The sequence below is a fragment of the Cucurbita maxima genome, unplaced genomic scaffold, assembly GCF_002738345.1.
Source record: "Cucurbita maxima cultivar Rimu unplaced genomic scaffold, Cmax_1.0 Cma_Scf00027, whole genome shotgun sequence".
NCBI lineage: Eukaryota > Viridiplantae > Streptophyta > Magnoliopsida > Cucurbitales > Cucurbitaceae > Cucurbita > Cucurbita maxima.
Window position 1 is genome coordinate 2,345,658 of NW_019272043.1, and position 16,772 is coordinate 2,362,429.

At 33.1% G+C, this 16,772-nt stretch overlaps 1 protein-coding gene across 2 annotated transcripts in view; it reads left to right on the forward strand.

Annotated features, from left to right (window-relative positions):
• Positions 1–9,593, forward strand: part of LOC111499647 (nicotinate phosphoribosyltransferase 2-like) — a 19,223-nt gene extending 9,630 nt beyond the window's left edge. Inside the window, exons 9-16 of one of the 2 annotated variants that reach the window (XM_023151270.1) lie at positions 1,684–1,742; positions 3,101–3,275; positions 4,180–4,314; positions 4,419–4,517; positions 8,607–8,715; positions 8,808–8,920; positions 9,009–9,117; positions 9,489–9,593. In XM_023151270.1, the coding sequence (XP_023007038.1) occupies positions 1,684–1,742; positions 3,101–3,275; positions 4,180–4,314; positions 4,419–4,517; positions 8,607–8,715; positions 8,808–8,920; positions 9,009–9,086 (768 nt within the window). In that variant the 3' untranslated portion in view covers positions 9,087–9,117; positions 9,489–9,593. Of the gene's footprint in view, positions 1–1,683; positions 1,743–3,100; positions 3,276–4,179; positions 4,315–4,418; positions 4,518–8,606; positions 8,716–8,807; positions 8,921–9,008; positions 9,289–9,488 lie in introns of those variants that run through there. The other variant, XM_023151268.1, reaches the window with a different exon arrangement.
• Positions 9,594–16,772: the final 7,179 nt, after the last annotated feature.

Consider the following 16,772-nt stretch of genomic DNA (forward strand, 5'->3'; position numbering starts at 1 on the left):
TTTTTTTTTTTTTTTTTTTTTTTTTTTTTTTTTTTTTTTTTTTTTTTTTTTTTTTGTTAGTATACCTGTCGGTTGAAGTTGTGAGGGAACAAAACTAATGCATAGTATCCCTTTCTTTAATTTCTCCTTGATAAAATGTCGATCATTTCAATATGTTTTGTCCTATCATGCTGGATAGGTTTATGTGCAATATTTATAGTTAATCTGTTTTCGTAGTACAACTTTATTAGACCGTCTCCCATAATTTGTAAGTCATCAAGGACTATCTTCAACCATAAGAGTTCACATAGCCCTTGTGCAATATCTAGAAAGTCTGCTCGAAAGTCTGATTTGGCAGGTGATCTGCCACCATACTTTGTTTTTTGCTTCTCCATCCAAATTACCTCGAAGAAAAGTACAATATCTTGTAGTAGATATCTTGTCCGCTATTGATCTAGCATAGTCAGCGTTGGTAAGCTTCCAATGAATTGTTCTATTTGAATAAATTCCTTTTCCCCAAGTTCATTTCAAGTAACGTAATGCTCTATATGCTGCATGAAGGCGAGGCTCCCACAGATCATGCATGAGTTGGCTAAGTACACTCATTGAGTATGCTATGTTTGGTGGAGTGTGACCTAGATATATAAGTCTCCTTATTAGCCTCTAGTACATTTTTGTTCACCGTAGGTTCTTCTTTTGACTCTCCCAATTTCTTATGTGGATCCATTGGCATTGTTGCAAGTTTACATCTATTTTTTCCTATTTCCATCCATAAGTCTATCACATTTTTCTGTTGTGATATGAAAATACTCAGAGCTAAGTATGCTACTTCAATACCGAGGAAGTACTTTAGCCTTCCAAGTTCTTTAATCTTTAATTCTTTCAATAATTTTCTTCTGAGTTTAAGTTTTTCTTCTTTATTATCTCTAGCCACTATGATGTTATTTTCATACACTAGAAGCACTATAACTCACCTTGATTCTAAATGCTTAATAAAGAGAGTGTGATCCCCTTGATCTTTTGCTTAATCCACAGTTTTTCATCACCATTGTGAATCTTCCAAACTTCGCCCTTGGTGATTGTCTTAGTCCGTACAGGACTTTTCTTAATTTGCATATTTTACCTCTTGAGCTTTCAAATCCTGGAGGAATGTTCATGTAGATTTTCTCATCTAGATTGACATGAAGAAATGCATTCTTCACATCATACTATGTGAGCTACCAATTTAAGTTGGTAGCCAAGGATAACAATATTCTTACGGTGCTTATCCTTGCAACTGGAGCTATTGTCTCCTCATAATCTATACCGTAAGTTTGATTGTATCCCTTAGCTACTAACCTTGCTTTGTACCTTTCCAACGTTCCATTAGTCCTGTACTTTAATGTGGAAAGCCACCTACACCCAACTATATTATTTCCTTTTGGCCTATCCACGACATCCCTTAGCTACTAACCTTGCCTATCCATGACAGTTGCAACACATTTTCACTCCAAAAGGAGTTTATATCTTGAACATTTTATCATTTTCATTAATCAATGAAAATTTTGTTTCTAATTATAAAAAAAAATCATAACTTATTATTTGAAAATTAATCAATTATAAATATATTTTTATGTGTGTTCTTTTTTCTTCATTTGTTATAGTTCATGTTTCTTGTTGATGCCTGTATTTCTAACCAATGCCTTACTCGCATATATTTTCCAGGTTATACGGAGTGGAATCCCTAATTTCTGTGCAGTTGCTATGGCACTACATGATTTGGGGTATGCTTGAAGTACACTTACCAGTTACAATTATGAAATGATTATATAATGAGTTTTCTGAATCAAAACTTGATTGGTGAATGTTTCTTTCATATCTTCTTCTTTTCTTTTTTTCTTTTTTTCTTTTTTATTATCCTATTAGTTGGCGTTTAATTGTCCTGAAATCTTTCTTTGTCGAGACTTCTATCTACTTTTATGGTTTGACTGGAAATGCACTGTTCCGATACTAGCCTGGTTTACTTTTTCTGTAATTGGCCTATTTTACCGCTTAGTTCAACTGATCACTGAATTGGTTAGTTGTCTGGGATGGTTTGGCTGTTGACTATTTGTTTAGTTTCATCTGGCAGCCAAGACAGTGACGGTAAAAGGTGTCAGTTGACCATTACAACCTAGTTTTAAGAGGCTATAGCTAGTCTTTGTCATTCTGTTATTGAATAAATTTCCTCAAGGATAATAGTAATCAGAATATGGATTTGGATTCAGAGAACTTAAGTTGTAATTACTAAAGGTTAGAATATATTTACACCAATAAAGAGCCACAAATGAGCAGAATCCGATCATTCTTCCAAGCTTCAATCTTTCCCTTGAAAAATTCTGGAGTTTCTTTCATTCCAAATCAACTAAATGATTGCTCTTGTGATGTGAAGCCACATGACCTTCTTGGACTGTCTGAAAGAGTGGCAATGAGCAGTAAATTCAGGCACAGAAGGACTCCATTGGAGAGAGATCCACAGCCCAACCAAAAACTAAAAACAGATTTGCCCAAAGGGTTAAGGAACAAGGGCAGTGGAAAATGATGTGTACTAGAGTAATATTGTTAAGCTTTACAATACTCGGGTTTTATAGTTTATGGTGTTGATCAGGTTTGATATAATGAGTTAATGGAGAGTTGCTGAAAATTGGTAATAGCAGACATAATCCTATATACATTGGCCAAATTGTTACTTTCGAATTCAGGCCTCTGAGACTTTATTGATCTCCAATTTTCAAATTCAAATATTTTCAATTAAGCTTATTTGACACATGTAGCTTTTCAAATTACTTGGGGATGAACTGGTTGATGAAGAGAGAATTTTCTTTGCAGCTAGTAACGAAGTATATCACTTGCTAGCCAGATAGGTGTATTCATTGAATTAAATAAAAGGAAAATTAAAATGATGGTTAATTTTATGTTTGACTTGATAATTGCATATTAGTTTTTGGATTATTTGGTAATAGTTAACTTTGAGGATTTATTGAACTTGAGTACTAAGTTCAAATAGATGGGACTTTGTATCCTCGACCATGTTATATGTTTTCATTAATTTATTGAATAGTTGTTTCTTGTTAAAAAAAAAAAAAAAATCTATTTATTGTAGGTACCAAGCTAAAGGGATTAGGTTGGACTCTGGTGATTTAGCATATTTGTCACGTGAGGCACGAAAATTTTTCATGACTATTGAAAAGGAGTTTGGGGTACCTGGATTTCAAAATATAAATATTACTGCCAGTAATGACCTCAATGAGGAAACTTTAGATGCTTTAAACAAGCAGGTAATCATTTCGACCTAAGGGTCTTGATTTTCTTATATCTTTGGAATTGCTTTCAGAATTTGTAACAATGGGAGAGATTCATTTTCCTGTAGACATTTTTTGTATTTGTTTTACTGATAAACACTCCCCCACCCCCAAGGGTTGAAATAAGGGCTTGGGTGGTTTCAAATTGGAATGGAATCATTCTTCTGATAGACTCCCTTAAAAAGAAATTAGTATACACTCATAAAAGGAAAATAAAGTTAGCGAACATCGGGGCAAGGGAAAGATACATGATTGATATAATCACTACGTAGTGGGGTTGGTCAACTTGATGCAAGAGAGGCATGAGTGCAGTTCGATCTTGTGGTGTATTGGTTTGTAGTGAGTAGGGCCTCTTTCTCATTTATTAGTTTGCCTCCGCTCGAGGGAAAGGTAACACTTGGAAACACAAAAATAAATAATAAAAGTGATCAGAACGTCGGTAGCCAGGGTGTCTCCTGCCACATAAGCTCTCAACAAAGAATCCTGTGGACACACACAAAGAATCTATTCAACTTAATTTTTTAAAAAGCTTACTCTCTTAGTGGGGACACACACACACACAAGGAAGGGAAAAAGGAAAACTGACATCCCGTTGAACTCACTAATTACAGTAAACATATCTACGCAGATTTGTCTAACATCAAATCAAATTCCTCCCTCTTTAGAAAGAAGAAATAATACTCATAGGGCGTGCAGTGTAATAGCTGCTACTGCTAGCCAGCTAATTTGTTATTAACTAACAAGTCATTCGACTAGTTCGCTAGCTAGCTCAGCCATTAAATCCTGTGGATCGTTACAAGAAACACATGCAATCTCGAAGAGTTATAACAGATCATATGCAGACTGAGCAAGTTTTTCTTGATTTGTTTATCCTATGCAGGGTCATGAGGTTGATGCATTTGGAATTGGAACCTATCTGGTTACATGTTTTACTCAGGCTGCTTTAGGATGTGTCTTCAAGCTAGTTGAAATAAATAATCAGCCCCGCATTAAACTTTCTGAAGACGTTTCAAAGGTTGTGGTGTTAAGTAATTTCTTGTAAAAATGGAGAGCTGATTTTTGGTTTATGTTTGCATATTATACTTTCATGTTTCTTTACTTATTTCTTCATTGTTTTAGGTTTCAATCCCATGCAAAAAGCGTACTTTTAGATTATATGGGAAAGAAGGCTATCCTCTGGTAGACATAATGACAGGCGAGAATGAACCGCCTCCTCAGGTGAGTCCTTAACTTGCATTAAAGTATTGGTATGATTATCTCTTTGATGGTCATTCATTCTTTTCCTTCCATCACTTTTTTTTTTTTTTTTTTTCTGCAACGAATGTTCTTATTCAATAAGGAAAGAACAAAGCAAAAAAAGAGCCAATACGGAATCTGTCATCTCCATTTTAGTAAAGAGAATGATACGACCTCCTCAAAAAACTTAGAAAAGAAAAATAATTATCAAAGCCTATATATTAACAAGAGCACGCCTCATCCTAGAAAAAGAAAGAAACAACACTTTCCTTGCCCTTTTTTGATAACTTTAACTAGGCCAAACGGTTTTTTTTTTTTTTTTTTTTTTTTTTTTGACAATCCATTCCATGATAGGGAGTGAATAAACGTTTTGACTTCTTACTTTTCTACTCCACGTCCTTGTAATCCACAAAAGAAGTTTGTTGCAACATAAAAATGTATTATATCTACCACTGATATAGGAACTTTGTTTGGAATGCATTTCTTCCTAGCGATCTAGATGAGGAAACCTACCTGAGCATTTCTTAAGGATTTGAAAGCTTAAGAGGTAAAGTATACAAATTAAGAAAGGCCTTGTATGGACTAAAACAATCCCCAAGAGCAAAGTTTGGAAAATTCTCAAAGGTAATGAAAGACTTTAGGTATAAGCAAAGTCAAGGCGATCTCTCTCTTTATCAAGCACTCAGAAACAAGGGCAATTACAGAGTCTCTAAGGATAAAGATGAAGAAAAAAGTGAACTCAGAAGGAATTTGATGAATGAACTTGAGATCAAGGAACGTGGAAGACTAAAGTACTTTCTCAATATTGAAGTAGCATACTCAGCTCAGGGCATTTTCATATCACAACAGAAAAAGATGATGGATTTATTAATAAGCTCAAGAGGTAAAGTAAGCAAATTGAGAAAGGTCTTGTATGGACTAAAACAATCACTAAGGTCGTGGTTTGGAAGATTCACAAAGGTTTTGAAAAACTTTGGGTATAAGCAAAGTTAAGGAGATCACACTCTCTTTATCAAGCACTCAGAAACAAGGGGAGTTACAATGCTCCTAGTGTATATAGATGACATCATAGATAATGAAGAAGAAAAGAGTGAATTCATAAAGAAATTGATGAAACAATTTGAGATCGAGGAACTTGGAAGGCTAAAATACTTTCGTAGTATTGAAATAGCATACTTAATGAAGAAGAAAAGAGAGAATTCATAAGGGCAAGGATCCACATTAGAAATTGGGAGTCAAAAGAAGAATTTGTGGTGAATCAAGAAATGTACCCGAGGCTAGTGGGAAAGCTAATATATCTAACTCACACTTAACCAGACATAGCATACTCAATGAGTATAATTAGTCAATTCATGCATGATCTACAAGAGTCTCACCTTCATGTAGCATATAGAGTATTACGTTATCTGAAAAGAATTTAGGAAAAGGAATTTTGTTCAAATGGAACAGTTCCCTTGCTTTGGAAGCTTACACTTATGCTGATTATGTTGGATCAATAGTGGACAGAAGATCTAGTATGGAGTAATTTGGTCTTATTATTTTTTATATTAATCTCCAAGATAGTTACATATCTGTCCTTTTATATGAGAGAAAAACTATCCAAATCCTAGATACTAGGAAAAATAAGGGATTACACAAATATCTTCAAACTTAAGCTAATCCTTCGACACCCCTCCTCAAGCTAAGTGACATATATTATTTATTCTCAGCTTGATACTAATTCATGAAGCAGTAAGATGTGAAGTTTTTTTTTGTTAGCATTTCTGTCAGTTGAAGTAGTGAGAACACATAACTCAGGCATATTATTCCTCTTTTGCAAGTGTTGCTTGTCTCTCTCATACTCACTCCTCTTGGAGCATTTCCACGGGCATTACTTGCCTCTCTCATGCTTACTCCTTTTGAGGCACTTCTAAGGGCGTTGTTTGCCTCTCTTGTGCTCACTCCTCTTGGAGCACTTCCACGGGCGTTGTTTGCCTCATGCTCACTCCTCTTGGAGCACTTTCACTCCTCTTGGAGGACTGATTGATGTTTGAAAGAACTTCATTGCTTGCAACTGCTTGGAACAATTGTTCGAGCTCCTCATCTTCCCTCACAACTAGAAGAACATGCCTAGGTTTTATCCTATTTTTGTTGTTGTTACATGCTACATTCAGTTAATTCCAAAACCTCAGTGACCAGGTATTTGAGGGTAGAAGCTATGTAGATAGATTGGAGAATCTGCATCAGTGAGCTTTTAGTAGCGACCTTTCTTAACGTATCGTCCGATTCTTCAATCCCATTCTTTACATATTTGGCGATCTTAGTTTTGTCGTCTCCTTTTCTTCATTTGTTGTCCCTAGTTCCCTCCATTATTGAATAGGTCAAATTTGAATCTCAAAATTTAATAATATGGGATGACGATTGAAAAACAACTTGAAATTTTTCTGACATAATAAACAGGTGGGTCTTAGTCCGGAGGAAAATTTAATCTGGATGAAAATTTTATCCAAATCACATACAAAAAAAAAAAAGGAAAAAATCCTTCTTGTTTGAGTAGTTGTGGACGGGTTAGATATGTTGTATGCCTCTAAAAATGACAGTCCCGCGAAATTTGCAGCTTTTACAACTGCAATAACTCGGCCTACAAAGCCCACATCCTGTACCTTCAACAAAAATTGTTTTTAAGATCTCCAAAAACCAGGAGACTGCAGCATTAATTTTGCCCAAACTTTAGCAATGAAAGAGTAACAAAATGATATGTCCACCTCTGCAGGTCCAACCCCTTCTTTCCACCTTAAAAATGATGTATCCAATGAGTTACGGAAAGTGAATGGTTAGGTTTGGAGGGAAATTTAGATACAGAAGTAGTGGTGTGCTTACAGAAACAAAATTGAACTTGCAGTTGTTTATATGGAATCAATGGGCTTAGAAAAACAGTGAGTGGGCTTGCGGAAATAGTGGACCAAATTTTTTTTTTTTGGGTTGCTGAATGGATTTTTTCCTAGCGTTGCTGAATGGATTTTTCCCTAGTGTTGTTGAATGAAAACTATGGACCGAATGGAAATGGGTTGGGTTTTCAAGGATTTATCGTGGTGGCTCTTCAAAAATTTGCTTATGTAGGATTGGGATTATAGAAATATGCTTCCTTAGGTTGGATTTCGATTACTATTGGACCAATATGCGAACCTGGTTAGTTGGAAGCAGAACAATCGCTTTTCAGCCTAGTCTGCAGCCATGAAGTCTCCAAATGGAACTTAATCCCAGTGGATGGTTGAGAGGTATGAAGGCTTTACCAATTGAATTAGGGTTTGAGTTATTGCACAAGGGATCTGTGAACTCCTATGGTTAAAGATAATCCTTGATGACTTACAAATTAAAAAAGAAAGTCCGATAAAGTTGTACTGCCGACAACAAATCATCTATCAATATTACACATAATCTTATCCAACATGATAGGACAAAGTATATTGAAATTGATCAACATTTTATCAAGGAGAAGTATGCATTTGTTATGTTATGTGCCCTCTTAGCTTCAATTAGTAGATATGCTAACCAAAAAACACCAAGTTGAGAATGGATGATATCTATTTCTCAGCTTGAGGAAGAGTGTTAAGGCATGACCTTGATTTAAGAAATATTTGTGTAATCCCTACCATAAAATAAGGGAAGTAGTTACTAGTATCTAGGATTTGTTTAGATTTATTGTTACCTTGTATATATAGATTTATTTAGCCTTTTTTTTATATTATAGACGACATATGCATCCCTCTCAAAAGAAATATGAAAAATAGTTAAAATTCTCTTTTTCTACCAGAAATCAACCATTGATAAAAGAATATGGCTGGTTACATGCTGCTCAGTATAAAGTGTAGCTTTATTTCATCGTGAACTTTAAATAGAAATCCTTGGATAAGCCTCGAGTAATTCTTCAAGATAATGCACAACTATTCTAACTTATGAAAGCATAATATTCTCGTTCAAAAGGTTGGGTTTGAATTTGGTATTGACTATTTTCTTAACCAAAAAGAAAGCCTAGTGACTATTCATACAAAAATTAAACTATTTCAATTTCTTTTCATGGGAAAACGGCAGGTGGGCGAAAGAATTCTCTGCCGTCACCCATTTAATGAATCGAAAAGAGCATATGTGGTGCCACAGCAAGTAGAGGAGCTTCTCAAGTGCTACTGGAGTGGAAAATCGGGTTAAAGCCTGTGTATATTTTTCACTGAAAATTCCTTTTCAAGCATCCAATTAATGGCTAACTCAATTCCGTTCTCTTTTTTTTCCCTAAAGGTAAAACAGCAGAATGTTTACCAGCTCTGAAGGACATACGGAGTCGTTGCATTAAACAACTCGAGAACATGCGTCGTGATCACATGAGAAAACTTAATCCAACTCCATACAAAGTATACTATCAAGACATATCAATCTCATTGGTATTTCTTTCATCGTCTTGATCAGATTGGTTTGACAAGTTTACAATGTTATATGCAGGTTAGCGTGAGTGCGAAACTGTACGACTTCATTCATTTCTTGTGGCTAAATGAGGCGCCTGTTGGGGAGTTGCAATAAAAACAGCCATTATTGGTCGCTCTAGCTCAAAGTAAGACTCGTTGTTCCTTTATAGTACAGATAAAATAATACAACCACTTGTCCAAGCATTTGCTTATTTGTCTCTGCTTTGAATAAAATATGAACAATCGGTTGTCTCTATTATATATAAGAAACTTTTGCTCTTTCACTGCCATTAGTTTGAATGAGAACATTATCCTAATTTTGATTGAGTTACAATTTTCTTTTTGACCTGAACATCTCAGACAAATGCTTCTATTTCTAGAATTGGTTTAAACGCGAATTTTTTACCTCTATTCCACTTTATTTCTAAGCTTTTGAACAGTCTATTTTAGTCCTTGAACTTAAAAATTAAAAATATATTTCATTTTTTGATTCCTTACTATTATTTTCATTTACTAGTTTGTGGGAATCTCCGAAAAGTTGGTGAGAGTAAAGCTGTGAAAGGTAAAACTATGGCTCAACCCTACAGTCTTATTTATAGAGAGGTCATCTCTATACAAAGAGTAAATTTGAAATAATATTTTTTTAATAATAATATATGAAATAATATTTTTTTTTAATTGTAGTTATATTTAAATAAAATATTTCAATGTATATTTTTCTCATTTCAATTTCATTCCAATTATTATTTTATATTCTAATATTTAATATATCAAATACAATAAATATATCTCCCTAAAATATTAATTTAACCTTTCATATTTAATATTTTTTTCTTTCAATTAAATTTACTTTTTCGTATTACTATAAGCTATAAATTAAAATAATATAAAATTAATTAATTAAACTTTTTAATTTATCAATTTGCATTTATTAGTTATAGGTCTTCTCTATAAATTTCTAGTTGAACTATTATACGATATGGGAACAGTTATGTCTATGGACATAATTGTTATAGACATAATGACTCTAAATTTTTATTTACCTAGAGTCGCTATAGTCATCATAATGTAATCATTTTGTGTCGAAATAAGCGTTTAAATTTTATCATAAAATATAAACTTCATTTTTTAACATTGTCACGACTTGTGTATTTTGAAAACATCTTTAAAACGAATGTAGTACTCGACATAAAAATAAAAACATTCTATTCTAACCTGAGTCTAATGAAATAAATGCAACTACCATATGTATGTGTCATGGTCTCGAAATACGATGTCGTCGTTAGTCGTATTGGGATATTTTATCTTTTCCAAATAGAAGAGCATGTGGCATGTGGCTTAAGTGAAATACTCAGTGAATGACCCCCCTTATCAGGGTCAACTGCGAGCACAAACAAATCATGAGTGGGTCAAATGCGAGCACAAACAAATCATGAGTGGAACCTAACATACAAATCATGAGTGGCACTTATCATATCACGACTATCCTAAATGGGCAATTGGATGTGTACTTAATTTTCTAATACACGGTTCACACGTGCCCACCAGTTAGTTCGCACACCTCCTGAGCCCCTTTCTAATTGGGCGAGCATTCTCTGGTAGCTGTTGATGTCGGACACCCGTTAGGAATAGCGACCGTCATGGCAGCATTATAGTAAACATAATGATCATTTTTTTGTCTCGTAGCGTGCACGTTCGTACTATCGTAAAAGGAGAAGGGGTATCCCCTGATGCATGAACACACAATAATGCATGAGGTCTCAACATTTATCCATTTTCATTATCATGTATTACAATATCATAACATTTTCATCATAGCTTTCCATGTGCATATCGGGGTTGTACATTATGTCAATTTGTCATTGGCATATCAATCATATCACATATCATTCATGTCGCACATATGTCATATCATAACATCTTCATACCTTCAAACATAATCATTCACATCATGCACATAGCATACCATATCATATCATTAACATATCAGTTAATCACATACGATATATTATTTACATATCATATCATTATACATATCATTTCGTAACAGTTTGCATATACGGACATATGACACGTGCGAAGCCACAAGCACGTGTCATTATATAGCACATAATTATAACCAAACTGACGGTAGGGCCACTAACTTAGTTAGCCTAGGCCAAAGCTACTACGACCCTTTGATGCTAGCTTAACGCTGTTCTTTAAAATTTAATTTTGTCTAATGAGTCCAACATCATAAATTAGAATTCTAGTACGGAAATTGGCTCACTAGTTTTGCATTTAATAATTTAAACCTACTTCTAATAACTTAAACTAGTTGAGCCTAATTATGCCTCCGTTTTAAACCTAACTCCAACCAAAAATTTAAACTAACTAAAAGATATTCACTAAAGAGATGCTTTTTACGGTGGAGGTCAACTCCTCACTCACTCAACTCAAGAGATGTGAGATTTTTTTTTTTTTTTAATTACAAAAAGAAGGGAGGTATGACTAGTGTCATAAGTATATGTAGGTAAGTTTTACACATCCAACCCTACCCTGGCAGAACTCACAGTCATGATGTTTTTATGAAAAAATATGTTCTACCATGATTGATTGTGTCTGCATTTCCTAATCTCGTTAGTAGGGCTACTTATTCAGTATTTTTAAATACTCAAGTTACTTTTTTTAAAGTAGAGGTAAGACTCACTTATACGAATGGCAGCGTTGTTCAAAAGCTACAGAAGCAAAGATTCACACTTAATGTAGTAGTCTTTAGGTTTTAGGTTAAATGGGACGTATGCGACGCTTTATTTTAATTTCAGTTATTTCTATTTTGGATTATTTTTACTAATAACGTTGTGATTTAAATAAATTTTCTTAGGTATGCTTACATACATGACATCATTATAAAATGTTTTAAATAAAGTGAAAATTACAATTAAAGCCTTGTTTTTAATTTTTTTTAAAAAATCTTGTAACCTTTGCCATTTTCATTGAAAGCTGTGCAAGAAAGCTGTGTCACCGCCCGTGGAGCTTATCAATATCGGGGCAAGAGCTTATTATTATTATTATTATTATTATTATTATTATTATTCAAAATCAATTTTGCTTTCCGGCGCCCACAAGGTATTTATTTTATCCACACTTTGCGGCCCTATTTTTCTCTTCTTTTTATTTCTTTTTTCTATTTTCTTTAATGCCACTTCTGAGGATCTCAACTCCATTCGCTACCTACGTCCTTCTTGAACTCGATCATCAATTTTTCTAACAATCAATTGTTTTCGAGATTGTCAAAATTTTAGAAGTATTTTTGAACGTAGACAACCGAGAAGATAAAACACCAACCATTGTTTTTCATAGAAATGAGACAGATCACTGAGTCAGGTCAAAACCTAACATGCATCACTTGGCTTCGATTGTCTCTTTCTTTTTTCGAGGATTGATTTCATTCTTCTTCTCTTATGTCATTACTTTGGTTTCGCTGGAACTAATTCATAGGGTACAACACTATATAAAAAATCTAACAAAAAAAAGATACAAAGCATCAAGCCACATAAAATTGAATTGATTTGACTATTGAGTGCAACCTCGTAACGAGATCGGCTCCACGAACCCATGTCGCAACACTCCAGCTGGCACGACACGTCCAACCTGGGAAGATGAGACCCTACTCCTTAGACATGTGTAAAACCCACCAGCCACGTGGCCCACTAGCAGCCCAAATCCACGAAGATGTTAGCCCTTTGGTCCAACAACCCATACACGTGGCCTACACGTCACTAGGCTCACGAAGTAATTCACATGCATGACCTAGTTTGTGAGGTTCATACTCCTCTATGATGACAACCCACCCATGTGATGCACGTGTGGTCTATCACAACCTACTCTTTTCATAGTATGGTTATGACATTCTCCTCTACTTAAATTAGTCATCGTCCTCGATGACTATCTCAAGGCGTGGATTGTGACACAATACATATATATATATATATATATATATATATATATATACTTTAACACCTCGACTCTCTAGAAGTCCTCTCGAGCGAATGAAGTCGATTTAGACAAATACATGGAATGAAAAGTTAATAGAGTATCATATGAGTACACAATTTATGAGGGAAGGAGGTTGTTTGACTGAGCAAGCAGTGCCTACGACAAGGAGCCATTGAATCGGATCCATGTTGCAAATTGTATGCGAGGTTGCAGCACTCCTACCGTCAGCGTCTAAAGTTCTGGTACCTTGGAATTTGGAACCTACATTTTTATTAATAAAATATTATATTTTCCAAACTTACCATTAATATTTAAAAAATTAATTAATTTTACGTAAAATATTCGAGTTTTACGTAAACTCTAATATGTTTTATTTTTCTATTAAAAAAATTAATTAATTTTTTAAGAATAAAATTAATGGTAAAATCGAAATTTAAAATCATTCAGGACCCATTAAAAATTACTTCAAAAATGGGTCAACTGAATTAACGCTTTTTATTTTTATTTTTTTTTCATATTAGAGTTATGTTATATTGCATAGTTTTAAGATATATAATATCAAATAATTTTATTAAAAAATTTTAATATTAATTTGACGAGTTTCTTTTCTTCATACCATTTGTTAAGAATATTGAGTAATAAATTATAGTTTACCATGTATATCATATTTGATATTTTATTATAAGACAAATATCTTTCTAGAGGTATCTTTTCATTTATTACTATTTTCATATACTTGTAATTTATTTGATTATAAATAAGATAACTTTCACGTCATTTAGGTGTGGTGGATTATGTAAACATTCACACCATTCCTTCCCGACTCATGAATTGAGGTCGATCATATGTAGATTCAACTGGATCTAATAAGAAGTTCTCATCGCGAGACTTAAGTTAATAAGTTGTACCCTCTCGATTAGAACTAAGGTTGTTGTATATTGAGTCGATTAGAAATAAGAAAATGAGTAACACGTGTCTCGAGACCCTGATCAGTAGGTTATACCCTCTCGATGTGGCTGGTATTCCTCCTCAGCTCAACCTCAAGAACGGATTGTTCATGACACTACATCAAACCATCATACCATCAAGACGACGAAATTGTAAGTTGAGTCTAAAAATAATGGAGTGTTTATAAAGATTTATATAAGTTGGAGCATGTGGGCAAGTAGGGGAAGGAGTAAGACTGACAATCAAGCTGTGGCAGCGATGCAGATTGGGTAACTTACAACTTGCTCTCATCTCATCCCATTCTTCTTCCAATATCCATTGCACTGCCCTGCTCGATACTCATCTCACCACACCCCACACTAATATCCATATCCAAAACCTTTATTTTACTATTATAATCGGTTCTCTTATGCTATTTTTTGAACTCCAATTCCGTTTCTTACGAGTAGTCCAAACATATTGAATTAGATTATCATTTCCTTCGTGAATTAGTTGTTGGCATCTTCACGTATTTCTCAAGCTCTCTTTGAATTTTTCAGATTCAAACTTCACATTCGTTCAAATCTGACACGTAACTTGCACGGGCATTGAGGATATGAATGTTTGATCTATAGATGTCCATTTGTTATACGGGGTTGAGATTTTTCATTAGCTAAACGAAACCAGTGATAAGGATTATATTCTTATCCCACCCTTCTACGTCCCATGCGTATTTCTCGTTTCCATTTATTTGAGTAAATATGTTAAATATTTTTAGTAATAAAGATGCTAGTAATATTTAAATTTAATTTTTTATAAATTAAGTTGGTAGAATATTATATTTTGTTTAGACTCGAGAAGGTTTCCATTCTCCATCCCATACATCGAACATTTCTCGTTAGATCCTACCTTGTTTGAACTTTAATTAAAATATTTTAATTAAAATAGGTAAAAATTGAAATAGAATATTGTGATATAATATTCTACAACGTCGTTATATTTCGATACCATAAATATACTCTCTAATAAATTTTTGTTTGCGTGAGAGAATTTTGTCCAATATTATTTAATTTGGATGAGATGCTTTTATTCAATTCATTTTGAAATTTAATTCCTTTTTTTATTAATTTTATTTATTTTGGGTTGAATGAGTGAATTTATTGTTAATTTTAAAATATATATTTTTGCTCACGATACAATTATACATGGCATATATTTATTTTCTTCTTATGTAATTGTTTATTATTTATTCTCCCACAACTTTTAAAAATAATTTATAACTATTTGAACTAATTAAATATTTAAAAACAAATAAATAGATATTTTTCAAAGAGTGTTTCACTCTTATTAAAAACAAAAAATTAAATAAATAAACCAAACAATTCGAACCAACCCAACCAGAAAAATATAGGATTGGATTGGGCTTATAATTTAAATAATGGTTGTTTGGGTCGAAAAATTTATACCCGAACAATAGAGTTGAGTATAAAAAAGGTTCAAACTCAATCTAACTCAACCCACAAATACTTTTAATACAAGCAAGGACCTTTAAATAAAAAAAATTAACATGTACAGGATCAACCAACTGATAAAATTAGAATCATATTACGTTTTAATATCAAAGATCTCGAATCAAGATTTGAAAACTTTTCTAAATTGAGTCACTCCAAAAGTCGAACTCAGATCAAGTCTTGATTGAATGGCTCAGATGCATTTACCATAAGAATTACATGAAAACTTAAAAATGGCAGAGATAATGCTCAAATTTAGAAGGTGAAAGTCTAATTGAAATGTTGATTTCATTCCTGACCAATTTATCTTTAACATAAAAATTTATGAGTATTTATAGTATCTCAAAAAAGAAACTTTCAATTTTTCAAATGCCCACTAAAAAGAGTGAGTGGTCATAGTATAATCCCGATCCCCTTAAATGTCCGGGAGAAGTTACCATAATTATGAAATTAAAAATAATAATAAAGTTTTTAAAGAAGTTATCAATCAAATACAATTTATAGCAACTTCATTCACTACTTCAACCGTGCAAATATTCACTTATGAATCTATAAATGGTCATTCCTCAATCAAATAAGCTTGTAACACATAAAATAACGATTGAACCAAGGCTATCCAATCTTGTAGATAAAGAATGAATGGTTGTTGAATCTTCATGGTCTTGGATCGTGTAATAGGTACCGTTGAAACATTTGGAACACCTTTTTCTTATCAACATCCATACCGACTTTTTCTTTTATAAAGTCAAATATCTTTAAACGATACACCAAACCAAAATATTATTTTAAGAAATTGTTTGATCCTATCATAGGTTGATCTTACATGGTATGAAAATGAGAAAAGATTGAGGTTGGTTGATTATTTATAGATAGAATAATAAAATGAAAGGGTGAAAAGCAGGCAATGAGTTTTAGGGAAGAGGAGAGTGTCTCTTTTCTTGGAACATGGATTTTGGGTTTCTCAAATGCTAAATTATAATGTTTATATATCCTAAATATCTTATCTTATAACATAATTCACATTTTTTATATTATTATTATTTTATGTTCAATTACTTCAATTTCCCAACATATTTGCTCATATCAGGCTACAACTAGCTCAAATCTTAACATAAATAAATAAATAATAATAGACGTTGATACAATTATTAGTTTGGTATTTTAATTCATTCAAATTTAAACTAAGATTTTAAATATGGATTCGGTATCTGGTGATACTGACATTCATTTATAAGAGTGAACACTATTCTCACAAACCACACGAGTCATTTCAACATGTTTTGTCATAGGATGTCACAAAATACATAATTTTATAGAAAAATACCAAACCATTTAAATACAGATAAAGATAAAGATAGAGAAGAATATGTAAAATTATATTGGTA